The 26810-nt window shown below is 39.9% G+C and overlaps 1 protein-coding gene across 2 annotated transcripts; it reads left to right on the forward strand.

Annotated features, from left to right (window-relative positions):
• The first annotated feature begins 933 nt into the window (after positions 1-933).
• Positions 934-26810, forward strand: SEC23A (SEC23 homolog A, COPII coat complex component). Of its 2 annotated transcripts, none has more exons than XM_080976042.1 (20): positions 934-1092; positions 7467-7703; positions 9210-9267; positions 9582-9668; positions 10608-10844; positions 11157-11236; positions 12272-12416; positions 12782-12940; positions 13940-14055; positions 15038-15161; positions 16307-16387; positions 17573-17662; positions 18479-18585; positions 19572-19725; positions 20625-20702; positions 21640-21801; positions 22076-22162; positions 22897-23052; positions 24103-24168; positions 25671-26810. In XM_080976042.1, the coding sequence occupies exons 2-20, from the start codon at positions 7483-7485 to the stop codon at positions 25758-25760; spliced, it is 2298 nt and encodes a 765-aa protein (XP_080832168.1). In that variant the 5' UTR covers positions 934-1092; positions 7467-7482; the 3' UTR covers positions 25761-26810. The 2 variants fall into 2 exon arrangements, with proteins under 2 accessions (XP_080832168.1, XP_080832169.1); XM_080976043.1 differs by lacking the exon at positions 934-1092 and adding an exon at positions 1162-1336.

Below are 26810 nucleotides of genomic sequence, written 5' to 3' on the forward strand. Positions count from 1 at the left end.
CTTCTTCTTTTTCTGAGGACCAGTAATAGGCCTGTCCAGTTCTTTCCTGCATTGGGAAAAGAAGGAACCTTTCCAATACAGTAAAATGTGCTTATTGTGAAACACTCTCTCTACACGTGCTCCTTTATCCTAGCAGCAGCAGGAAGGTTTTAAGCGCCGGTCATCTTGGCCGTATTCACTTTTTATTTACAGAACACTTTGTATGCCACTGTTTCATCGACAGAAAAATCAATGCAGTTCGCTATATGTGTGTATATAGATAGATAGATAGATAGATAGATACACATATACAGTGGTACCTTGGGTTAAGTACTTAATTCGTTACAGAGGTCCGTTCTGAACCTGAAACTGTTCTTAACCTGAACCTTAGCTAATGGGACCTCCTGCTGCCACCGCGCCGCCGGAGCTCGATTTCTGTTCTCATCCTGAAGCAAAGTTCTTAACCCGAAGCACTATTTCTGGGTTAGCGGAGTCTGTAACCTGAAGCGTATGTAACCCGAGGTACCACTGTATACACACTATATATATACACACATACTATATATATTAACTATATATAAAAACTATATATATATATATATATATATACACACACACCTATATCTATATATCTATACACACACAAAAACCACACATTTTCAGATCGCCAGCAAACTACTGGGGGAGGCGAGAAGGAAGGTTTTTATTCATCGTCTGTGTGAGCCTGGCGGCGCAGAAAAGTTTCCAGCAAACGTTGAAACACAGAAGACGCTTGGTGAGGAATCGGGTCGACAAGGCTCGGACCAAAGCCCCTCGCCAAAGCCCGCTTCCACAGCCATCGCCTCCTGAGCCGTAGGCGGGGCTCCATCTTTCTCCGCCCCTCTCTCATTCGCCGCCCCGCGGTAGAGGCGGGAACAAAAAAAGCGTCCCGAAACCCCGCCTCTCTCCGGGCTGCGCCTCGCATTGCGCGCTCCTTGCCCCTTTTGACGTGGCACCGGCTTCCCCCCTCAGCCATGTTGGTTGCGTCGGCAGCGCTCAGGCCGCTGGGTTCCCGTGTAAGCAGAGGCTGAAGCGAGCGGCGGAGGCGGCTGCTCCACTGGCTGAGCGACGCAGGTGGGTTGAGGCGAAGGGCTGGGCGAAGGGAAGGGCTGCGCCACTTTCCGAGGAGGAGGAGGAGGGGAGGAGGCCGAAGTGGCACAAGAGTCAAGTCCCGCCGGAGAGCCGCTCGCCGACTCGGCGCTGGGAGCGCGCGCAGCGGGAGAGACGCTCCTTCTGACCCCCGGGCGCTTTGGTGCCTGTCGGGGGACACCCCCCAAAAGACCCCCCCCCAGCCTCTCCCGTTTACTTGTAGGCTGAGGTAAGTGGTAGCGAGGGGTCAGCGACAGGGTGCTTGTTTTCTCCCATTCCTCCCCTCCCCAAAGCTAGAATTGTGAATATAATGTGATTATAAATTTTATAATGTGATTATAAAATACATATTTTTATATATAACTACCCCCCCATTTCCATCTTCCGTTCGCCCCCAGCCCAGGACGAGCGTCCCTCATACTCCCTCGCCCTCTTCTATAGGTGAGGGGCTGTGCTGTGGAGGAAGTGTGTGAGGGAGAGACTGGGAGTGGGTAGGCGGTTGTGGCACACACGGTGGCTGGAGGATTTGGGAACCAAAGCCTTATTCTGCCCCTTCAACGACCCCCGCCTCTCTCCCCGGTTTGGGCAGGGTTGGGTATAAAGGATATTGGGATTTCACAGCTGTACTTTACTGAGGAGAGGAGTCAGTGGCCAGAACTACAGTGGTACCTCGGGTTACAGACCCTTCAGGTTACAGACGTTTCAGGTTACAGACTCCGCTGACCCAGAAATAGTACCTCGGTTTAAGAACTTTGCTTCAGGATGAGAACAGAAATCGCGCAGCGGCAGCGGGAGGCCCCATTAGCTAAAGTGGTGCTTCAGGTTAAGAACAGTTTCAGGTTGAGAATGGACATCCGGAACAAATTAAGTACTCAACCCAAGGTACCACTGTAGTACCTTATGCCCAAGAAATGCTGTAAGTAGCCGCTTTCCTGTGGGGTTAGGAGACTAAGAGTGCTGCTCTTAATCATCTGCATAGTTTGGAAATAAAAGAGGGGATGTGTAAGAAATGAACCAGGGTGATGTACACAAAGATGTAAAGATGAAGGGGAAAGTAGGGATCATAAAGAGGGAGCAGGAATTGTGCTACATGACAGTGTATTTTGGTCCCTAAATCCAACTGTTTAAAGACAAAAAACCCCACATCAAACCGATGAAACAGGTAAACATTTGCTAATACATTGTTGCTTTGGTTCTCCGCTCAATGGTTTTTCTTCTTTTAGAATGTCAGGAATGAATGGAGTTCCTTTTCATGCAGCTGACAAATTGCCTCTGGCCCAGAAATGTTAATGCCTCAAAACATTTGTTAATGCTTAAGGTGCCATAGGATTCTGTTGTCTGTTCCCACACTGCAGAACTGGCAGTATTTGGCACAAATAATGCAAATCAATTATTTGTAGTAGAGTGAACAGATCTTAGGAAAACGTCACGCAGTTTCTTTCTGTAATACAAGAAGCCTCCATTGATAATCCCCCAGGGTTTTCAGAAAAACAAGTTCTCTCTCCCAAGAGCTTTATTTGTAATCATATGTTTTCCTGGATTTAATATATCTGTTGCAATAGCATTGGAGATTACCGTATCTTCCAAGGGAGGTCTGAATATATGTAGTCATGTACATTCACTTTTGAAAGTGATTCACTTCACAGGTAACGATATCATCTGCCATAAACAGACATGCAGCATGATACTAAACATACATTCAGTGCAGCCCATTTCAGCCTTCTGACAGCTTCTATTGGTTTGTTTAGAAACTTTAATTTAAAAGTTTTATAAATGTGGGGTATTTATTCTATATTCCACCTTTCTCCCAGTGAAGATCCCAATGCAGCTTACAACACAAATTAAAAACACAAATTAAAAATAAATATTAAAGTCAGCCAAGCAAGTAGCCCTATGTAAGCAGCACTGAAAATGCTTAAAACCATTTAAAAGCACAAAGAATTACCGCATCCACTCTCGGGAGACCCTTTCAGAACAGCTAGTTGATGGCCAAAGGCCTGCTGGAACAAAAAAGTGCTTTCCTGCTGGTGAAAGAAAAGCAAGAGGAAGGTCAGTGTAGCCTTCCACAAGGTGGGAGCAGCTACTGACAAGACCCTCTCTCATGTCCTCAACCAAGGTACTTATGAAGGTGGTGGAGCCAAGATAAAGGCCTCCTCAGAAGATGTCAAGGCCCATAAAGGGAGATACAATTATTCAGCTAGACTGGATCCAAACCATATAGGGCTATGTCAGTCAAAACCAGCAAACTCTGTACACACCAAAAGGTTTTCCTGAATGTTAGGTATGGAGATTTTGTTTAAGTTCAGGGCATTAATTTTACAAGTTCTATTTTAGGGAGCTAGTAATCTCAGTTGAACAAAGAGGTAAGTATTTAAAATCATGTTGGTGCGTAAGCATACTTAGGGCTACTATATTAAGCTCATTTACTAAGGAGTGGGTCCCATTGAACTCATTGGGATCTACTTCTGTTTAAACTTGCTTTGGGGTTTTATGCTGGATTATAACTTGTTTTTAGATATGCTGTATATACTAGATGTTTGTATAGGTTTGTAGTACTTTTATGATGAGCATCACAGTTCTGGGCAAACTTACTTGGAAGTAAGTTCCACTAAAATTGGTACAACTTACAAGAAAATAGGTTGTGTTGTGCCAAGTTTTTTAGGCTGTAATTTGTGTTTGGAAGGCAAAAATAAAGGAAGATGATGGGATAAATTCCTTTGCCCAGATCAGGTTTTATGAGCCAAACTGTATGCATAAGCTTCGTAACGTCAGCTATGATGTGGTATTGAGAGGTAAGCATATTTTCATCCATTGGTCTTTTACTGGTGGATTAGAACCCACAAACGATGTAAAAAGGGTTGTACTGGTGACATTGCTGTCATTCCCTCCCCCCATATTTTAAGAAAATAAAATAAGGGAAAATGGAGAAGGGACCAGTATAATAAACGCATTAAGTTTGTGTCTTGTACTGTAGACAGGGGTTAAAGGTGAGTTTCAGATCTGAAAAGTCTGAAGACGTCTGTTCTAATCAACACGTTGTGTGTACCTTGGTCTTTGTAGAATGTGTAAGCATGTAATAAAACAATGTACAGTGGCTTTAAAAAAAGTGGAAGCATTTCATCCTAAGGTCATCTCACGGATAGTTAATGGATGGTATTCAGTTAAATAATTGTTTGAGGGGAATGACTTCAGCTTACACAGTGGGACTCCCCCCTCCCCTCTCCTCCCTTGCACACCTCCTAAATCTGTCCTGAGAGTTCCCCTAAATCTGTTATTGGGGGCAGCAATTGAGAAGGGAAGAGTCATTCTGCTCACACAGTTACTTAGTTTGCTTGTGCTTGACACAAGCTTGTTTACATGGAGCTCAGTGAAGCACCCAACCAAACGCCTATAATTCTGAATTGCCATTGAGAATATTCTTATAGCTGGCTATATGCATGTCTTTGGAAGTGCAGAGTTCAGCTGTAAATCTGTATGTAGGGTAGGTATTGCTTTAGTTCCTTCATCATGATATTGATTGCAAATTTTGGTGGCAAAGAGCCAAGTACACATTGTATGCAAATACTCAAAATCAGAGTCCTGACACTCTTTTTCATTAAATAAATTTTTGTTTGGAGGAAAGTGTGAAGAGTAGACAAATGGTGGGGAGGGGCACAGAGAATGCTAAACTGTTTTCCTTCTCACTGTTTATCATATTAAAATTCCCCTCCCCTCAAAGAGGTGTTCCCCCTTGGGATTTTTCTTTCTGTAATGGGAAAAGTTACCATACTTTGGGTCTGCTGTGGGTATGAGGCAGACAAGGGAAGACCTAAGCACCACCTCTTCCCACCTCTTGCTTGATTTATTGCTCTCTGATTTTTCCACGTTTAGCTAAGTTATTCAACTTCTTCCCTCCATGGACCTTTTGATGACACAGTGTTGTGCTTTTTTGCATGGGCTTTGGCTGGGGTAATTCTGTCAATGATAGCAATAAAATAAGAGCTATTCGTTAAAAGCAGAGTTTCAGGAAGCTGGCTGCTTATAATTGCAGGTCAGAGGGCTGCATTGGTGAGCTCTGCAACTTCAGCAGAGATTCTGCTCTCTCCTTGCTTCCCCCCAACTTGCAGCATCTCTTTGTGCTGCTTGGCAAGCTGCTGTTGAAACCTGCAAGTTTCAAAAGTTTATTGATGCAGACTTGTTCAGTACAGCTGGATAATGCAGCTATTAAGGTAAAGGTAAAGGTACCCCTGCCCGTACTGGCCAGTCTTGCCAGACTCTAGGGTTGTGCGCTCATCTCACTCTAGAGGCCGGGAGCCAGCGCTGTCCGCAGACACTTCCGGGTCACGTGGCCAGCGTGACAAGCTGCATCTGGCGAGCCAGCACAGCACATGGAAAGCCGTTTACCTTCCCGCTGGTAAGCGGTCCCTATTTATCTACTTGCACCCGGAGGTGCTTTCGAACTGCCAGGTTGGCAGGTGCTGGGACCGAACGACGGGAGTGCACCCCGCCGCGGGGATTCAAACCACCGACCATGCGATCGGCAAGTCCTAGGCGCTGAGGTTTTACCCACAGCGCCACCCATGTCCCTTAATGCAGCTATTAGAAACACCTAAATTGAAGCTTGAGATTTTTCCCCAGTGTACTGAAGCTACAGCTGCTTCAATAAGTGGAAGGTATTTTGTGGGTAATATCATTTTATGATTGTGGAATTCATTCTGGAGTAGGATCCTGAGAACAATCATTATTGACCACGGTTCAAACTTCTTTCAGTAAACCAGAGTTAATACTAATCATGGTTTGTCCAAGTCAAGACATAATGAACTACTGTGGTTAGTTGAAAGTGGAGACTAAGGTTTCCACTCTTGCGGCTGCACTGGAAGAGGAGAAGGGAGCCCATGGTGCACTGTTGCATGCCAGTGCAGCCAGTATGATACAAATGCATTGTGCAATATAGATGTGCCCAGGGTAGGTTTTTGTGGTATTATCTTCCCATCTATGTCACTCCCTCAATAGTCCACTTGCAACATTGATACTTGCCTATAGTGCTTTTATTTATTTATTGTTTGATCTGTAGAACCTGCACAGCAGCTTACAATAAAATTACACACCTACAATAAAACCATACATGTACAATAGAAAGTATTTTGGCATTCAGCTTTGGAATTCTAACAAAGAAAACTTTTGGCTTTACATATACAAAGCCACATGGAACTGTTGACAGGAGTTTGGTATTAAAATAACAAATATAAATCAGGCTGTTTATAAAATTTCTTACTCACTTTTCACTATAAGGTCTCAGGGCAGGTTACAACGATATAATATTTCCCCCCTCAAAAAGTAAAACAATTAAAAGTGGAATAGAAAAATATAAATTCAACAAAAGAGGTGGGTCTCGCAAAACAAAATACTGTACCTTAACTGTCAAAGGCCAGGGTAAAGAGTTGTATCTCCAGCATACAGTGCAAGCTTCATAATGAAGATGCTACCTAGGTACACCTCTCTGGGGAGGGATTTTCACAATTTAGGGGCTGCTGCAGACCCAGGATACATGAAGAGTGTTTGGCATGGAGAGTACAGATAAATGGAATAATTCCTAGCTTATGAGCGGAAAGGTTGGAGGAATTTTACTGAAGACATGGCTGTCGCTGAGCTTGGTAGCTCTTGAATATGTTCACTATTTTGTCTCCCCCCCCCTTCTGTATTGCTCTTCTAGTGTGCAAGTCTGGTTGGTCATATTTAAAACAACAAAAGGTTTGTTGGTGTGATAATACAGAACTGTTGTATTATACTGGATACTTTCATTGCAGTTCAATTTGTCCAATGTGAGTGGTGTGCCATGGTGACTGTACTGCTGAGCTGCTGCCATATCTGATGTGTTTACCAAGCTTTGAATAATACAGCAACCACATATGGTGGTGTGTATTGCATAGTACCAGTCTGAACTTGCTAGTTAAAGAACTTAAGAGGTGAATGAACCCTTCCCCTGTGCACACTGTTTTGAAATGAATGGGAGTGTGGTAATCCTTGTGATATTCTTTTGGATAACACTTCTCAAATCAAAGTTACTTTGCAGGTCAGTGTACTTTCGAGCTGACACTTTATATTGCTGCAAGGTTACAGCTTCTTGAGAGATGGATGTATGTTATCTCTTTTTTTATATGTGCACTGTAGACTGTCCACTATCCAAATGCAACAGAGGCTCCTAGTTATTTTTTGTTTTCCTGCATGTAGCTCTATGAAAAATGTGTGTGTTTCGAGATGGCTAGTAATGCAGGTAACTTGGAGGTGCTCCATAATGCCCATTCAGATGAAACAAGGCTTGGTTTCTAATTCATTCTCCAAAGCTTGCATGTATCAATTAATGTGTGCTTCTGTTTCAGAAATAAGAACACAGTGATGGCAACCTTCCTCGAGTTCATCCAGCAGAATGAAGACAGGGATGGCGTTCGATTCAGCTGGAATGTATGGCCTTCCAGTCGTCTTGAGGCTACAAGGATGGTGGTTCCTGTGGCCTCTCTGTTTACACCACTGAAAGAGCGGCCTGACTTGCCTCCTATTCAGTACGAGCCAGTCCTGTGCAGCAGAACTACCTGCCGAGCTGTTCTAAATCCATTATGGTAATTTCAGATAAAGAGTTTTAAACTTTGCATGGATATTAGTACTTTATTATTGTTAAAAAAAGTATTTTATCTGTTATATATGTTTGGGAGTTTGAAAGACAAATTTATTTTCTGACCTTCACTATAAAAAACCGTTACAAATAGTTAGTATATTGGACATTAAAAAAAAACACCCTCACAAATCAATACAAAATTATGCACAGCTCATAAAAGAGATTATCTGAAGTGCAGCTCATTATGGGTGATATCCAGCTTCAGTCATGCTTGAAGTAGACCTACTGAAATCAATTGAGTTAAATAACTTCATTGATTTCAATGAGTTTGTTTGGAGTATGATTTGGATACTTTCCAAAGTGCATTTCTGAAGTTGACAGTATCTGTGAGCATGCCTTATCTACAGAATTTTTCTTGCTCCATAAAGTTATCCATGACAGCAGTTAGACAAAAATGGCCAAAAAGTGTAAATAGTAAAAACAGTTCTTATTTTGTAGTATTTTTTTCAAGGGTCTTAATACCTTATTCCCACAAGACCTTTTTTAAAGCAAGTCCTGTTGATTGTAACAGGACTTTAAAAACATACTTATAATGTATGGTTCTGTACTGAAACTGCTTTCTCGTGGATAAATTAACTGAAATCATATTGCCTCATGTGCACACAGAGCTTCTATGTGATGCTTCATATGTGCGCTTGCCATGTACAAATCTGCAATATTTTTTTAATGTGCTGTGCTGCATACCATTAACAGAAAAGGTATCCCTGAAATTTCCACATTTGGTGACATGCCAAAAACAATAAATACCAAAATAAAGGTAACACTGGTGCCACTTTGCTTCTGCAATATTATCAGCCACTCACTGCTTAACTAACTTGCAGTCACACGGCTAACCAGATTATTTAATATAATTGTTCTGCCTTTTGTTATGGTGCATGGCATGACACAACTCTAATTTTATTTCTTTCCCTGAATATTTATACTTTCCCCAGCAAGTGTAAAGTACTTTACAATAATTGTAAGGAAACACACTAAAATGATAAATTTAACAGTAATCAAATAAAAAGCAGTACCAAACACAACTTACAGTATCAGGAAGGAGATAAGATAAAGCAAAAATATTCCAAAGGGTTAGAGAAGAAAAGTTTTGATAACTAGCTTTGATCAGAATAAATGATGAGACTAAAGTTTGTGGGTTGACCATTGACCAACGGTCTCAGTGACCTGACAATAAAGCTTCTGTCAGAAAAATGGGGAAAGATGCAGTTTTAAGCTATCCTTCCCCTGCCTCTCTAGCCCCCACTACATCAGGATCAGATTTACGGTGTTTGTTGGGAGCTGCTTGGGGGAGGGGAATGGCCAAAAATTGCTTCCCTTCACATTCTTGCTGAGTGACAGTGTTAGATACTATGCTGTATTACCTGTGCTCATGTTTAAGCATGAAACCGCAAAGTATCTGACTTGCATTCATAATTTGTCTATTAAAACACTTTAAAATTTATTTTTGTAGCCAAGTGGATTACCGAGCAAAACTATGGGCTTGCAATTTTTGTTACCAGAGAAATCAGGTAAGAGAACTTTCAGGTGAATGCATTTTAAGATTGAGATATGAGTGGCAGTAATATTAACATGTAAAGGGTGGGGTGGGGTGGAATAGACTAGTATAGGTAAACCCTTTCCAGTTTGTTGCTCTACAGATATTTTGGACTTCAACTCTCAACAGCCCCACATATTGTGGCCATATGTCAGGGATATTGAGAGTTATATTCTAAAGCAGTTGGAAGGCACCAGGTTAGGAAAGGCTGACTGGTATAGAAATGTATGCTTCAAAGTGTTTTTTTCTTTGAATTTTTCATTTGATTGGATCCCTTTTCTTCTGCAGTTTCCTCCTACATATGCAGGCATATCTGAGATGAACCAGCCTGCAGAACTCTTACCTCAGTTTTCTAGCATTGAATATGTAGTACAGGTAAATACCTTGATTAAAATCTTTGGGATTCTTGGGTCAGAAAAGTTGCCACTGTGATGGTCTCCAATATGTGGAGTTTGGACAAGGACTCAGCTATATAGTGGCAAATTAAACGTTTTAGATGTGTTGTAAAGTGCAATATACAAATGTGACACCAGATGGCGACAGTGAGTTCAATATATTTTTAAAACCGTTTTTTAAAAAAGCGTTTTCACAGCATTTTTTATATGTGTGTAGATTCTACCTCAGAGTCCACTGTAGTCATACTTTCCTGAACAATTAGTGTAGCCTAAAACCTATGTAACTCAGAAGTAGAAGGAGCATGGGTAGTTCAGGGGTGACATCCTAAATATGTTTCGGCCACCATGGAGCCGGTAACACAGGTGTTCTTCAGCTTATACATTTGTTTCAACTGAACTGAGTGTTAAGCAACACAGTCGTACCTTGGTTCTGGAACGCCTTGCGACTCAAACGTTTTGGCTCCTGAATGCTACAAACCCGGAAGTGAGTGTTCCAGTTTGCAAAGCCGAACGTCCAATGCGGCGTCTGCAGGTTTCGATTGGCTGCAGGAAGCTTCTATAGTCAATCTAAAGCCGTGCCTTGGTTTTCAACCGTTTTTGGAAGTCGAACGGACTTCTGGAACGGATTCCATTTGAGAACCACTGTATGACTGTATAGCAAAACAGATTTAAATAACACAGGAATCTGCTACACGTATGTCTGCCCAAGTCAGTGCATGCCACTTTGCATAGTGTTAGAGAGATTCATGTGTTTTTATATAGGACTGTAAAACGGATACAACCATGTTGAAGCCGATTTTGCATGAGTATTCCCAAGAAAGCATTTGATCAGGTATAGTTTGGGGATAGTTACAACAAGGCTGTTTCTGACTTTTTGCAGTATCATTAATGCTGCAATCTTGTTCACTTTTTCTTAAAGCGTGGACCTCAGATGCCTTTGATATTTCTTTATGTTGTTGACACGTGTATGGAAGATGAAGACTTGCAAGCTTTGAAGGAATCCATGCAAATGTCGTTAAGTCTCCTACCTCCAACTGCTTTGGTTGGACTTATTACTTTTGGGAGAATGGTGCAAGTTCATGAGCTTGGCTGTGAGGGGATTTACAAAAGTTATGTTTTCAGAGGCACAAAGGATCTGACTGCAAAACAGCTTCAGGTAAATATAAAATTAATATTAAGAATGGTATTTCCAGTTTTGGAGCTGCTCTGTCTTTGAAGATGGAAGTAAAAAAATCTGTACCTTACTGAACAGTTAAGGAATTAAGCAAACATTTTCAATGTGTAAAATGAAAAAATCAACATTATAAAGATGTTTCTAAACTTTTTTTAAAAGTAAGAGATTTTTTAATTAAAAAGACTCGGTGTAAACGAATAAGAAATATTCCTTAATTTTCTTTAAAATGTTGTTGCTGTTTATATGCTGAATATGTAACTATATTCAACTTTATTATGTTAAATATACTCACAGGAAATGTTAGGACTTACAAAAATGAATGTTGCACAAGTGGGTCGTGGCCCTCAAGCTCAGCAGCCACCACCATCAAACAGGTATTTGTTTTTATTAAGAAGAAAAATGTACCAAATTGTTTTACAGTAAGCCCTGCTTTGTAATTTTGCAGTATGAGTCATTGGAGGAAAGGTGGGTTATAAGCATAATAATAAATAGATGAATAAAAAATGTTAAAATGCCAGATATTGAAGTCAATCCCTGTTCCCGACTCTCTTTCTTCCAAGCAAGTGTACTCAAGATGCAAACCTTAAAGGTAAAGGTAAAGGTACCCCTGCCCGTACGGGCCAGTCTTGACAGACTCTAGGGTTGTGCGCCCATCTCACTCTATAGGCCGTGGGCCAGCGCTGTCCGGAGACACTTCTGGGTCACGTGGCCAGCGTGACAAGCTGCACCTGGCGAGCCAGCGCAGCACACGGAAACGCCGTTTACCTTCCCGCTAGTAAGCAGTCCCCATTTATTTACTTGCACCCGGGGGTGCTTTCGAACTGCTAGGTTGGCAGGCGCTGGGACCAAGCAACGGGAGTGCACCCCGCCGCGGGGATTCGAACCGCCGACCTTTCGATCGGCAAGCCCTAGGCGCTGAGGCTTTTACCCACAGCGCCATCCGCGTCCCATGCAAACCTTAGCTTGTGCTAAATCCTATTCATTCATTTATTTACTCATTTATATGCATGCCACCCAGTAACAAGCTTTCTGGTGACTCACAATGAAAGTAAATCAGTTGCCAACTTAAGTCATACTTGGGTAGAAGCACTGAAATCAATGGGCTTAAGTTTGTTATGAATAATAATAATAATAATAATAATAATGGGTAGCTTCCAACATAATATAAAAACACAGGGAGACATCAAACATGAACTAACTTGTCTATTGATTTTGGTAGGTCTATTCCAAGTATTACTTATTTGGATACCACCCATGTAACATTAAATTTATAACAAAATTTAATTTGTATTTTAAACACTATAATTGTAGGTCAATACTTTGCAAATATATAAATGGTCTAGAATCGTTTGAAAGCTTGTGCAATCAAGGGAAACTTCTTTTTAACTTAATGTTTTTCTTGTCTCCAGGTTCTTACAGCCGGTCCAGAAAATTGACATGAATCTCACTGATCTTTTGGATGAACTGCAACGTGATCCTTGGCCTGTTCCCCAAGGGAAAAGACCTTTGCGATCTTCTGGAGTGGCACTTTCCATAGCTGTAGGACTGCTAGAGGTAACAAGTTCTCATTTATGCGCATCTGAAAGTTCGCTGCCCTTATCTGGGTTACCTGAATGAGTTAAAGCAATGTGAATTTGATTTGAAATTGGGAAAATGCTGAAGGTTGTTCCCTCCAATTGCAAACAGACTTTCCTGAAGTTTTTCCGGTTCAGCTGTTTGTTTTTGCAGTTACAGAAAAGTGAGGTACTATAGTGCAAATACTAAATATACTTAGTTAAATAGGTCTCAGCATTAACCTTGTGCCATATTCACAGTTCAGCCTATTTTAGAACTCAATCAGCAGTTCCGAATATCATCGCAATATGTCTTTGAAACACATCTTTTTGCTTTCTGTCTTAAAAACTTTTATTATCCCACAGTGTACTTTTCCTAACACTGGTGCCCGTATAATGATGTTTATTGGCGGACCGGCTACACAGGGACCTGGGATGGTTGTAGGAGATGAACTTAAGGTGCCTATAAGGTCTTGGCATGACATTGAAAAAGACAATGCCAAATATGTAAAAAAGGGTACTAAGGTAAGAACACAAAAGTTTTAAATTCTGTAATTATTTGGAATATATGTGAAGTAATGTGAGATCTGTACATAATTTATTCAGTGACTGCATATTTTTCTAAAATTAAAACCCCTCCAAAACAAACTGGTATATTTCCATTAACCTTGGAGGTATATTTTGTGTGCTTGCCTTGACAAAGGGTGACATAAGCATAATGGAACATATAGGACTGTGGAAGAAATAGCATGTAATTGTAGTGGTTAAGAGCGGTGGACTCATAATCTGGTGAACCTGGTTTGATTCCCCGCTCCTCCACATGCAGCTGCTGGGTGACCTTGGGCTAGTCACACTTCTTTGGAGTCTCTCAGCCCCACTCACCTCACAGAGTGTTTGTTGTGGGGGAGGAGAGGAAAGGAGAATGTTATCCCGCTTTATCACTACCCGAAGGAGTCTCAAAGCGGCTATCAAATCCAAACTCTTCTTCTTCTTCTTCTTCTCCTTCTCCACCCGTCCAATACTTGATGTAGCATCCCTTGAAACTGCTGTGTGATTATATGTCTTCCTTCCCTTCAAAACCACAGTGTAGTGACAGCCATCATGCCAATGGAATAAAGTTTAATCCAGATAAGATTGGTGATGGATGGGAAGCTGAACTAGGAAAAAGTGTTACATTCTAGATGAGGTCACAACATTCCCCCTAAAATATCAGATATAGGGCTTGGGGCTGCTCCTTGATGCAGTTCGGCTTCATCTTGTTCAAACTGCATCTGTTGTCCGGAATGCCCCCCCCCCCAGCCCTAAAATAAAGGTAGCTATTTTGGCTTATATAAAATCAGAATAATTATGAATTAAAACATATTTCTGTTTTAAATACTGATCTAGTCTTGTATAGCATCTGAGAAGAATATAATTTGGCAAATACACTTCAACTTCAGAAGAATATTTGAAGCTTTAATGTAAAATGTGGAAAGTTTGACCTGCATTGTTTAGTAAAAGTTATGTTTACATTTGTGTCTCTAGCATTTTGAAGCTTTGGCAAATCACGCTGCTACAACCGGTCACGTTATTGACATTTACGCATGTGCACTAGATCAGACTGGTCTTCTGGAGATGAAGTGCTGCCCTAACTACACTGGGTATGTGTTACATTTTACAGTAATGTAAAAGAGGCTATGTGCAGAAACAGTGTTTTTGTGTAATTAAGAGAAAAGCTATATATTGGAAGTCAAGTGGACTTGCATATGTTTGCTTGATTGTGTCTGTGTGAGCAAAGTTGTCACTACAATTAATCTTTTTCAATCATGAAAATATAGATTAAAATGAGTTTTCACGTTAGAAAGCAAAACTCTTTGACTAGTACTCTTAATTGCAATATATTCCTTTCTCCTGTTTAAATATTTTGTATTACACAGCTATTAATACTGAGCATAATACTATTCTGGGGAGTAATCTTAAAGGAAGATTTTTCTCTCTACTGAGAAAGTTAAATGCTGCTGCACAGAAGCACCATTGTAGGATGATAGTGCTGGAAAGTATCATCAAATCAAATCTAACCTCCTGTCCTTTGTCAAGCACCAATGTTTTCTTTCTTCTCTTTCCCTAACATCCATAATCTACACCATGGTGTGCTGCAAGCATGAAAGGCACACCCCACAAAATCAATGGGTGATATCCAATTAAGTCTTACTTGAAGCAGACCTATTCAAATTCTGCCAGCTCTTCTCGGGAGCTACATCGATATGTTTAAAATGGTCTGTTTGTGAAATAAATTGTTTAGGGATAGCCACTGGGCCCTCAGTGCTGCTTTCCATGTTTTATTACTACATTATGCCTCTTCAGGGATAAGCTGTGGGTGGGGTGGGGAAGCTGATGCATATAAACTAATACTGCAGTGCTTCCATGAGTGCCTTGTGGTGGTCACTTTTATACATGGCATATAGATCTGCAATATCACAATGAAATATGGGATGGCAGGAGTGGAGCAGAAATCTTCACAGGTGAACTTGTGGTAGCAGCCTAGAGTGTGATGACTTAGATCAGTTCTAGATTCCATTATAACTGCTCTTTCGAATTTTTCATATATTGTTTGACTTAATTATTCATTTTTTCCCCATGTAGGGGTTACATGGTAATGGGAGACTCTTTCAATACATCCCTGTTCAAACAAACCTTTCAGCGTGTGTTTACCAAAGATGCACAGGGGCAATTCAAGATGGGATTTGGAGGTACCTTAGAAATCAAAGTAAGATTTGGAATTTTACTATAATTATTTTTAAAGGTCATGTGTTGTTGTTCCATCGCATTTGTTTACAACTAATTAAACAATTGCACTAAGGTATTATTATTGCTAGTAACAATTATTCAGTCAGCGTTTTACTTTAAACCTTTAGCGTTGGGGTCGTAGTATTTTATTTTACTGTGAAAATAAACACTGGAATTTAGTGTGGCTGTGATCCAGCATTCATTGATTGGCAAAACTGTTATGAATTCCTACCCTTGACTTACAAGATATGCAACTGGGTATCTTTCCTGTACCTTTGCAGACACAGCTCACTCTAACATCTTGCAATCTGTTGACATGATATTTAGATTCCACTCACAATACATACTGAATTGTCAACAGAAACATTTCTCTGTTGCATAAAGGTGCAATTCCTATAACATTTCTTCTTGCCAGTATGGAACGTGGGCAGCAGGGCATGAGATCCAGGGGATGGTATGGTGATTTGTCCATATCCTGCTGGTCATATGAATATGCTGCTGATGAAAAAATATATATCTGGGAAGGGGCTGTTGCTTAGTGGTAGTGCACATGGTGTGCACATGGAAGGTCCTTGACCCAGTATCTGCTGTCTTCACAAAGGATGTTGCCGTGAAAAGTCAGACTAGACAATATTGAGCTGGATGGCGTTTTTATAAATCAACTCCATATGTTCACCTGTATGGAACTATGGGACTCTAAGGGACTTTGAGGGTACTCTGGGTCAGGTGCCTGTTCTGAGATATGATTCGTCATCTCTGCCACCAATGCTTGTTCTAGATTGGACCTGTAAAGGAGATGTAAAGTTAAAGTGTATAGGCTTCTACAAACTAGAGGAATGAAGTCTCATAAGTCTTTTTAGTGCAAGGAGTACTTTTAGTTGATCCAGGCTGCAGTTCTCTACATACTTACCCACAGTGCAGTCTCATAGAAACCATTTTTACTAAAAGAAAAGCTGTCTAGTTTCTGCTCCATTCTGAATCAAATGACTCTTCAGACCTCTGTTAGCACTGCTGTTTACCAGTAAAGGAGATTTATAAGCTCAGACTGCCAAGAGGAAAGATTATCCTACATTCTGCAGGAACAATCATTTGTTCTTATTTTATTTTGCTCTTTAATCTGTGTAGACTTCAAGAGAAATAAAGATATCTGGAGCTATTGGACCTTGTGTATCTCTCAATTCTAAAGGGCCCTGCGTATCAGAAAATGTAAGTTGATTAACCTATAAATCACTTATACAATCTGTGCCTTTTTCACTTTTCACACATAAAACGCTATGGACATTATGTAGTAAAATCTTGTGTAAAATCCTATTAGCATGTTGTCATTTTCAAAGGCATGATTTTACAAAAGTTTTGACTTTTTGTTCTTCAGGCTGGGTGAGCAGTGAGTTGTTTGACTGTCAGATGGTTTAAAATAGTTGATAGCGTTTTAATCCAACCCTTACACCTGTTACATAAAAATGCAGTAGATCCAGCTTTTTCTGATGTGACTAAGCATTAGTGGGAATCATATTGCAATTACACTATACCACTCTGTGTGTGAGTAATTCAATGTCACACTAAGGTGATTGTTCTGACAGGGAAAGCATTTTGGCTTGCCTGTAGGAACAATCCCCCTCCTCACCCCCTACATGCCATTCTAGGGGTTCTCCCAATTCCCCTAGAGACAATTTCGTGTTTACGCAGGGTGATGTGAAGGAAAAGCCCTATTGTACAAGGAGAAGTCCTTGTGCAGGGCTTCCACTGACAGGACTCATTAGCAGAATCCGTGTGTGTGTGTGTGTGTGTGTGTGTGTGTGTGTGTGTTTATTTCACTAGCCACTCAGTTTCCTAAGTAGTGAATATATTGTTGAGGAGTAGAAAGCTCTAGGTAGCGATAAGCACCTTACATATAGGCTTATTTATTCATGTATTGTACCTCTTGTGGTGCCTCCTGGGTTCAACAGTGCTCACTATATATGTGTGTGTGTGTATATATATATATATATATATATATATATATATACGCACACAAATAAACTTCACTATTTATCCTACTAATCCTGTTGTTCTTTGGATGTGTACCATTAATGTCTTGCTTAGTGCCAGTATAGTGGCTCATTGTTTCGTTTGGCTTTCTCCACTAGCATAAGGTGGCATTATTTCCTTCACGCAGCCAAAGTATACTCGAGTCTGTGGAAATTCATGTTACAGTAAAACGTTAACAACATGTTAAGTGTTATCTTAGTAGAGGGGAGAAGTGAAGCATTTATAACAAAGATAAAATTTTGCTGTATCTAAGTAACTGGGATAGGAACCATTGAAAACAGCAGTACGTTTTCCCAAATCCTACAATTTGCTGTGTATAGCAAATGTAACTTTTGCTGAAAATTATTTGTAATATTTTTGCAGGAGATAGGAACAGGAGGTACATGTCAGTGGAAGATTTGTGGACTTAATCCTACCACAACCCTAGGATTGTATTTTGAGGTGGTTAATCAGGTAAGATAATTTTTTTAGAGTACATGTGCATATTTAAATATTTTTACTGATTGTGTAGGAGGTAGGTGGTTGAAAAAGCACAATTCCCACTTCCTCCTCCCCATTTTAATTGGAGCTTTGGGGAAGTAGCTGATGTGGTCTACAAAAGTAGTTTCTTTCAAGAATTATGTGATGGGGCCTCCTTGTGTGTTTCATCACTTGGGGAGGGGGGAAAGCAAATTATAGTTTTCCCCATTTTAATTAGGAACATTTTTTGAGACTTGCTGTAGCTTGTAATACCATAAGGCGCTAAGCAACAAACCAGGAAGTCCCTGGTTTAGTTCTCACCTTGTAATGAACTTGGTGGGCAGCCTTAGTAGTTTGCCTGCCTTCAGCCCACATCTACAATATGAGAGTAGTAATACTTGTCTACCTTATAGGGCTGTTTGTAAGAAATGCTGAGGTTGTGAAGCACTTGGTTGCTCCAAGTAGCTATATACATATTACATTGTATTATCTTGTCTCATCTACCGTGCTCCTGTCTTGCCTTCCGATTTGTACATCTCCTATAGTATTTTCTCTACTTAAAGCACTCTGTTTTGGAAGCTGCTCCAGTGTTGAATTAAATTGTAGCTAAATATAGGCAGTAAGCTTACTGACTTATTTTTTTCATATTTGTACAGCATATTGTACTTATTAAAGTAGCTTCTGTCAAATCACCTCTAATTATAGAATTGACAGTGGCAGTGATGGGATTCTTAATGTGGTGATCATGCTGCACAACTTTCCTGTGATTCTGTTCAATTTAATCTCTTCACCATTTACCTTTCGAAACAGCACAATGCTCCAATTCCTCAGGGTGGGCGAGGTGCAATCCAGTTTGTGACTCAGTACCAGCATTCGAGTGGACAGAGACGAATCAGAGTGACCACTGTTGCCAGAAAGTAAGCCTTAAGTTCTGATGTGCTATTCTAGAAATTTGTGTGGTATACACACTGTTTAATAAACAGTATTTTGCTTAAAAGGTAGACCTTATGTATGTAAGGTCTGACATTGTATGTAATGCTGACTTTACACCAGTGGAAAGCATAGCAGAGCACCTGATTTTTGTTAATCTGCCAACATTTATTTATTCAGAAGAATCCCAGGGCAGCAGACACATAAACAAGAAACAATGAAAACATCTTAAATCCAGTACAGATGAGGTCTGGGAAAGAACTCTCCACTTAAAAGCCTTTTTGGAAAGGGAAGCTTTTCAGTAGGTGCTGAAAAGGCAAACGAGACTGTGCTTGTCTATTATTTAATAGGAGGGAATTCCAAAGAGTAGGTGCCACAACACTAAAGGCCCCATTTCTATATGGAGAAGTACCTCCTGATGAGATAGTATCTGCATGAAGCCCTCACTGCAGAATGCGCAGTGATTGATTGAGTATATGAAGGGTGAGATATTATTTTAGGTAGCTGGATCCCAAGTTATATAGGGGTTTATATGGTAGAACCAGCACCTTGAACTTAGCCTGATTGCAGATTGGCAGCCAGTGCCAATTGAACTGGACACCTAATCATTGCAGTTTCCTACACCTCCACAAATGCATGATCACATTAGCAACCATGGAGGTGGGTTGGGTGTGATTATGATTCAGAGCATGGTGTGCAGAGAGCTATATGATGCCTTTCCTTCAGGGGATCATGAATTGCTGATGATTCTGCAAGGCCTGCTTCTGGCATAATGTCTAAATTGGCTCTAAAGGAATTGTTGTATTTGCTACATAGTGAGCTTCCTGCATATTTTATGTTTCTCTTAATTGCATAAGGGAGCTTTGTTTTGATTTGGAGGAGCAACATGGATTGGAGCTGTTCGTTATTAAACTGATACGTTTTTGCTTCTCTCTGATGACCTGTGTGGTAAACAAATGCTATTCTTTTGCAGTTGGGCTGATGCTCAGACACAGATTCAAAACATCGCTGCTTCTTTTGACCAGGAGGCGGCTGCCATTCTTATGGCCAGGCTGGCAGTGTACAGGGCTGAGACAGAGGAAGGACCCGATGTTCTTAGGTGGTTGGACAGACAGCTCATTAGACTGGTAAGGCATTACAAATGTTTGAAAATATTGATTCCTCCTCCCATCTGAGATTGTATTTAGGGAGAGAATAGGACCAGGCCTGGGTCTTGTATCTGCCTTCTCTGCCCCCAGTGCAAATAGCAGATGTAGAGGTCCTGATCCAGAACGGGCTACTGCTCCTATTATTTACTTTAAAAAACCAACAAACATTTGTGCAACTGATGATTGTGTGAATGATGCCACATCGAGTTTGTTCCTAAGACGGCAATCTGATACATAGTTACATTTTGAGAAATGTATAATTTGAATAGTTTTATGTGCTTCTGGTGCTAGATGTAAATTGGCTGGCTTATATACAGTGTATAAAGTTGCAAAGGAACTTGTTGAAAGATATTAGAAGAATGATAAAGAAGGCTTTTCACAGTGGATCTACTTTGTACTATAAAGTGCTAACATAAATAAGCCAAAGGTTTTGCTTGTCTTGCATTTCAAAGCTTCATTCCACAATTTTTAAAGTCATGTTTTTTCTCAATAGATATACTGCTCAAGTAAAACTTAATTGTCTGGAAGCCTCAGTTGTATTCCTCCCTCTTTTGAGAGCCGAAAAATAATATACAAACATTGAGCTTGTTGCTAACTGTTAAAGTTGATGTGAATGTTTCCACAAAATCTGTGGGTCTTAAACATTTGGTATTGAATGAAGCATTTTGGTTAGATTTCTTTCTGGGATCTATGTATGGTAACTATGTACCGGTACTTGCCACTCTTGAACAGATTTTTAGAAGCCTCCCCATGCTACTTTGGTGAAGTTAGGTTGCTTTGTAATGTAGTGAAAGTAGAAGTATATATTTCTGAAAATGTTATGATAGTATTTGAAGTGTCACACTGAAAACTTAAAAGGCTTTTTAAAATTTATCCAGTGTCAGAAATTTGGAGAATATCACAAGGATGATCCAAGTTCCTTCAGATTTTCAGAAACATTTTCCCTTTACCCACAGGTGAGTATGAATGAATTGAAATAGAGAACATTCTATATCCAGTATGATGCTTATATTCACTTTATTGTAAGATGTCCAAGTGTCCTTCATTAGATTGCAGTTTTTAAAAAAGTTCTGCTTCATGCTAGCATTTTGGGATTTGTGAAGCAGTACAACATAAAACTGAATAGTATTTCTCATTCTAAGCCTTTTAACTTTGCCTGTTCTGAATTTCTTAGACTTTTAAAAAAATACTGTATCATTCTAGTTTTGGGATCAAATGTGCCACAAGACTGTCATAAATTTAAACACTCAAGAGCATTTATATAAATATAAATATAAACCATTTATATATAAGTATAAACATCTAAGTGTGATATTAACTATAACATGATTTTTCATGTTTAAAAATTATGCCTTCATTGAGAATTTTCCTTTTTCAGTAAAACAACATAACTGCAAAAAGATCACCAAGGGCAATTTTGGTCCACAATGAAAAAGTATACAACACCTACAAGAACAGTGTGCACACTTTTTAAACATAAAACGGCATATTATACCACTAGCATACATACTAGTATAACAGTTCAGTAATCATAAGTTGTCAATTACATGCAATGTCAACAATTTTCACAGGACTTACAGCCCTAAACACCTCATTTCACAACTGTATTAGACCAATGAACAGACAAAATTGAAGTACATTTTTTTCTGTGATTTTCTATCATTTTGTTGGCCACAGAGGTAACACCTGGTCTTTTCCTTGCTATCAGCATTGTTACCCTACTAATTTGGAGGTTGTCTTTCTTTATGTCCCAGACAAGCTAGATGATGTCACTAAACTCAGTGACATAGACCAGTATCAAATCTTTTTGGAAAGAAACATTGCTACTATTGATGCAGCTAGGTTTGTGGACAAGAAACATTGGGGGAATTTCTGGTTTGTTTTATTTTGCAGTTTATGTTCCATTTAAGAAGATCTCCTTTTTTGCAAGTCTTCAACAACAGTCCTGATGAAAGTTCCTACTATCGCCATAATTTCATGCGGCAAGATCTGACTCAGTCCCTTATAATGGTTCAGCCAATTCTATATGCCTATTCTTTCAATGGACCCCCAGAGGTATGTTGGCATGTATGACCTAGTGTGTATGAATAGCTGAAAAAAGAAAACTTGAAAATGAAGAAGACTCATTAGTGCATTGTTGGGAAAATAATTTCAAACTAAATTAACGCTTTAAATTAAATGTAAAGCAGTTTTGCACAGGAAAAGTTTGGGAGCAATTGCTTCCTCGTGTTATGTGGCTTGCTAAATGGAACAGAGAAAGCTGAATTTTAAGAAATGGATTTCTCTGTTTTGTATATGTAGTTAAGACACTTTTCTCCTTTTATATTAGCCTGTTCTTTTAGATAGCAGCAGTATTCTGCCTGATCGCATTCTTCTCATGGACACCTTTTTCCAGATCCTTATTTATCATGGAGAGGTAAGATCAAGTCACTTTGACTTCCATATCCTACTATTTGGGCATACTTATTAAAACTAGTGGCTGTCACCCACACATGGCAGTAGCTCTGTATTGGAGGCCATTTCTTATGCTTTGTCCAGTTTTAGGAGCTGCATGTCATGTGGAGTTGCTTCTGGGAAGAGGAGGGCTCAGAAACCATTGCAGAGGCCATCACAGAGCCTTTTGCGTAGAACTTTGCCATGTGTCCATATTGGTAGCTTCTCAAGGCCATCACGGTACTTGAATTTTCTATGAAAGTGCTTATGTGCAAAAATCCTTATAAGTTGAAGCCTTGAAAGCTAATACGTTTGCTACCTGCTGTATTTATGGAAGTTGCTATTGTCAGTAAACATACATTCTTGTATTTCAGTTAACAAATAACACTAAGTAGGCAATTCTATGACTACTTACTACGGCATACTTCCACTGAGGATGATGGCACTAGGTGTCATGTATGATTGCTGTGACAGAGCTGCTGCTTGAAAAATGAGAAACTATTGAGCATTTGTTATTCAGAACATAATGGAATATCACAGTTATTATTTGCTCTTGGTAAAAATATAATTACAATAGTGTAATTCTGGTGATTAAATCACTGCTAAAACATTAATTAACTGACCTGTTCCCCAAGATTTCTTATTGCTTCCTACTCAAACTGGATTATATAAAACTTGTTTGAATGAATAAAACAATGTGTGTTTAATGCTCTATAGACCATAGCTCAGTGGCGCAAATCAGGCTACCAGGACATGCCAGAGTACGAAAACTTCCGCCATTTGCTCCAGGCTCCATCAGATGATGCACAGGAAATTCTTCATTCCAGATTTCCAATGCCACGATACATAGATACAGAGCATGGAGGCAGTCAGGTAAAGCACTGTTGCTTCAGTTTATGGCAGAAGTTTTCAATCTTTTGGGGTCCACAGCTCCCTTGACCAACTATATTCTTTCTGCAGCACCCTGTGGGGCTCAGGAGCCCAGTTATGTCACCTCTTGCCTGTAGAGCTGGCAGCCTCTCACCCTTTTTCAAACACCCTTCCTTGTGGAGAGTTCCCTCAGCCTCCTCTCGTCTCTCCTTTGGAAAGCTGCAGCAGCCGCCCCTGGTCTCTGAGCTGCCTCCCCACCCCAAAGAGAGATGTCTCCTCCCACTGCCCCACAGGGACCTGGGAAGCACCCCCTGGCCAGCCCCAGAGGCAACATTTGCCTGGGGAGCTTTTAGTCACAGCTACTGCAACAAACAGCTGTGCAAGCCTTTGGGAGACAGAAACATGAGAGGGCACAAGAGGAAGAGAGGGAAGGGAAGAGGGACAGAGGCCAGTGTTGCCCGCGGCACCCCTGACCATCATTCAGGGCACCCCAGGGTGCCATGGCACACTGGTTGAAAACCACTGGTTTATGGAATCATCTTGCTAAATGCAAGACAGCCCAAATCAATATTGGACTTGCATTAATAAACTTTCAAGTTTCATGTAGTTGAAAGAGGTATGAATTATGACTCAACTTCTAGCATACTGACCATGTGATGGGCTGAAGATTTAAGCTGCTTTTAGATGATCATGACTCAATCCCCCCCCCCCCCATTTTCTGGTGGGATTTAGACAAGACAAACAGCAACCCCCTTACTATTGTTTGCATAGGCTCCCAGAACATAGCTCACCTTCATTCAGTCTTCTGAAGCCAAACTATATGTGGTAGGGCTGTGTACATTTATTCCTTGTTGCTGCTCACTTAGCACTTTTAAATATTTCATACTTAATAAAAGCTAAATGCTTAAAAAAAGAGAGATATGATTCTCTGAATGCAAACTATATAACAGGCAACTCAGGGCAGCCTGCAAACGGCAGGTCACATGATGGTCATTCTTGTTGGACTGTAAACATTATTTAGAATAACTTTATTTTCCTTATTTTTGTTTAAAGGCTCGTTTTCTGCTTTCTAAAGTGAATCCCTCTCAGACCCACAATAATATGTATGCCTGGGGTCAGGTAAGTTTCAGGTGGATTAACCAAAAGGCTAAGATAATAGAAATAATGTTTCCTGCTTTAACTCTCATAAAACAATTTGATAGTTCATCAAATAAGGAGCAATTACCAATATTAAAACTTGAATGTAATGTCATAAACAATACAGTATTTTTAGAAGCTGCCATTCAGATTAAGGAAATGCTATGTTGCTTTTTTGTTGCCCTTAAAAACAAGCATTTCTTGCAGCCTAGAAACAATGTGTTTCTCTCCTTCTGGGAGTTCTGATATGATACAAAATATTCAAAGGTCTTAAAAAAAATAAGTAGAGATGAAGATTGTTCTCAGTAGAAAATGTACTAAAGCCAGTTTTGTTGATGAAACCGAATAGCGGAGACAGCATAAAAGCTTATATTGTATGAAATTCATTACCATTGGATCTTAAAGAAAGGTTAGCAGATTCATGGAGGGTCTAGGACTATGGCTGTAGTTCACATGCTTAATATGCAAAAGGTCGCAGGAAAATACTTCTGAAACCCTGGAGAATCACTATTACTCATCGTAGACAATGTAGACTATACAGTGCAGACAATATTGAGGAAGCTGGGCCAATTACAGTCGTACCTTGGTTTTTGAACAAAATGCATTCTGGGAGTCCATTTGACTCCCCAAACCATTCGAAAACCAAGGCGTGGCTTCTGAATCAGAAGCCGCGGAAGCCTCACTGGACGTTCAGCTTCTGAAAATCGTTCGAAAAATGGAGCACTCACTTCTGGTTTTCAGTTGATTGGGAGCCAAAACATAGGAGTTCCAAGGCATTCGGCAACCAAGGTATGACTGTATCTGAGTTGCTATGTGGCAGATTCCTACATTCCAGCTAAACTAATAACACCAGGTTCAGAAGTTGTTTTTCAGTGGGATAAGGAAGGATTAACTGGGTTGGGTAATGATTACAAGCTATGAGGAAGGAAGGGGGGCAGAACTGGAGTGAATCCCCTGTTTTTTCTCTCCTGCCTTGCTGAAACAGCTCATTCCTCCTGACTCTCTCTGTTCCTGTCAGTTAACTGTTTTTCCCCTTTCAATATTTTCCCTTTCTTTCCTGCGGTTCCTCTGTGTGCATGTTTACTGCGCTTTGCTTCTCTTGTCAACTTTTCCCTACTTCGTAAAAAATAAATAAAATCCTGTCTTTCTCTTCTTGCTTTTTCTGCTCCTCTTGTGCCTTGAACCTTCTCTGCGTTCTTTCTTATTTCTTTGTTCCTTTCTGCTGCCTGTCTTCTCTATATTTGCTGAGGGGACAGTTGCCAGTTAGGAGAAGCCATTGATCGCCCATTTTTCCTCCTTTCGACTGCCAGTTGCCCCTATTGGAACAGCTGTTAATTGTCTAGTAAAGGGAAATGTGGAGGTATATTGGTTACTTAATTACAGTGATTAGACTTACTGATTTTCATAGTACATGTTCTCATGGAATATTTTGGCTTTGCTTAATGAATTTGACATATTTTCTAACACTTTCCCTTTTCTTATAGGAATCTGGAGCACCCATTCTCACAGACGATGTCAGTTTGCAGGTTTTCATGGATCATTTGAAGAAACTTGCTGTATCAAGTGCTGCCTAAGTGTGGAGTGCAACAGATGTTGATTAGCTGAATCAACACTTCAGCTTTATTTTCCATTTGATGTACTTGTAAAACAAATGCTCTGATGGGTTGCAAGCTGCCTAACTACATCTTAAAGTAGTGTAGTTTTCAGAAAAAGAGCATATCAAAGGCCTAAGTACAAACTACAGTTTGGAAAAGTAAACCAAACTGGGATATAATTCGGGGGGGGGGGGAGCTTTTTTGGTTTCCATGATACTGTAATTTGTCTTAGTCCATTGATTATAACTTTGTACTATCTTTTATATTTGAACAGTCGAAATTACTATTATGGCTTGCACTGCAGAAACACTAAATGTTGTAAAAAAAAGTCTATTGTCAGCAATGGGCTTTCATGATTTGCCTTCTGGCATATTCATGTTTATTCTTCTTGGCTAGAAAAGAACAAAGAAACTAACTATAAAATGCTATAAATCCAATTTCTTGAAATCGAAAAATATTTATTTTCTGCAATCAGTTGTATGTTGATGGTTTAGTAAGTGTTCATTTTTGTTTGGTTTTTTGTTAGGAAATCTTTTCTGTATTTTCTAAGTGAAGTTTAACAAGCAAAAATTGAAACAAAATTGTCAATTGTTATCCAAAGTTTACAATTTGACAATCATTTGGATAATCTCTGGCAAAGCCTGTAATTACTACACTTAATTAAAACACTATCAAATCTGGGTGTTTTCAAAACGGAGGAGAAAAATTGATGTCCTGCACCTGTCTACAGTGTCTACACAGGGAAAAACACATAGTATAGTACCATAAACAAAAGCATATTGCTGCCTATTTCCATAAGTAAAGTATGCTTATTTTATTATAGCCATATAATGTTATGACATTGTGTGGTGCTTGTTTTTTTGTTCTGCTTCTGTTTTCTTATAAATTATGCAGGTTATGATTCTTGTTGAAGCAGTATTACACAGTACACACCATAATTGTAATAAATCTGGTAATACTCAGTTTTAGCTTTGTTTCCTTGAGAAGAAATATATTTGCTTTTTAATAATAAAGTTTTTATGTATAGAA

Source organism: Podarcis pityusensis, assembly GCF_964106645.2.
Source record: "Podarcis pityusensis genome assembly, chromosome: 1".
NCBI lineage: Eukaryota > Metazoa > Chordata > Lepidosauria > Squamata > Lacertidae > Podarcis > Podarcis pityusensis.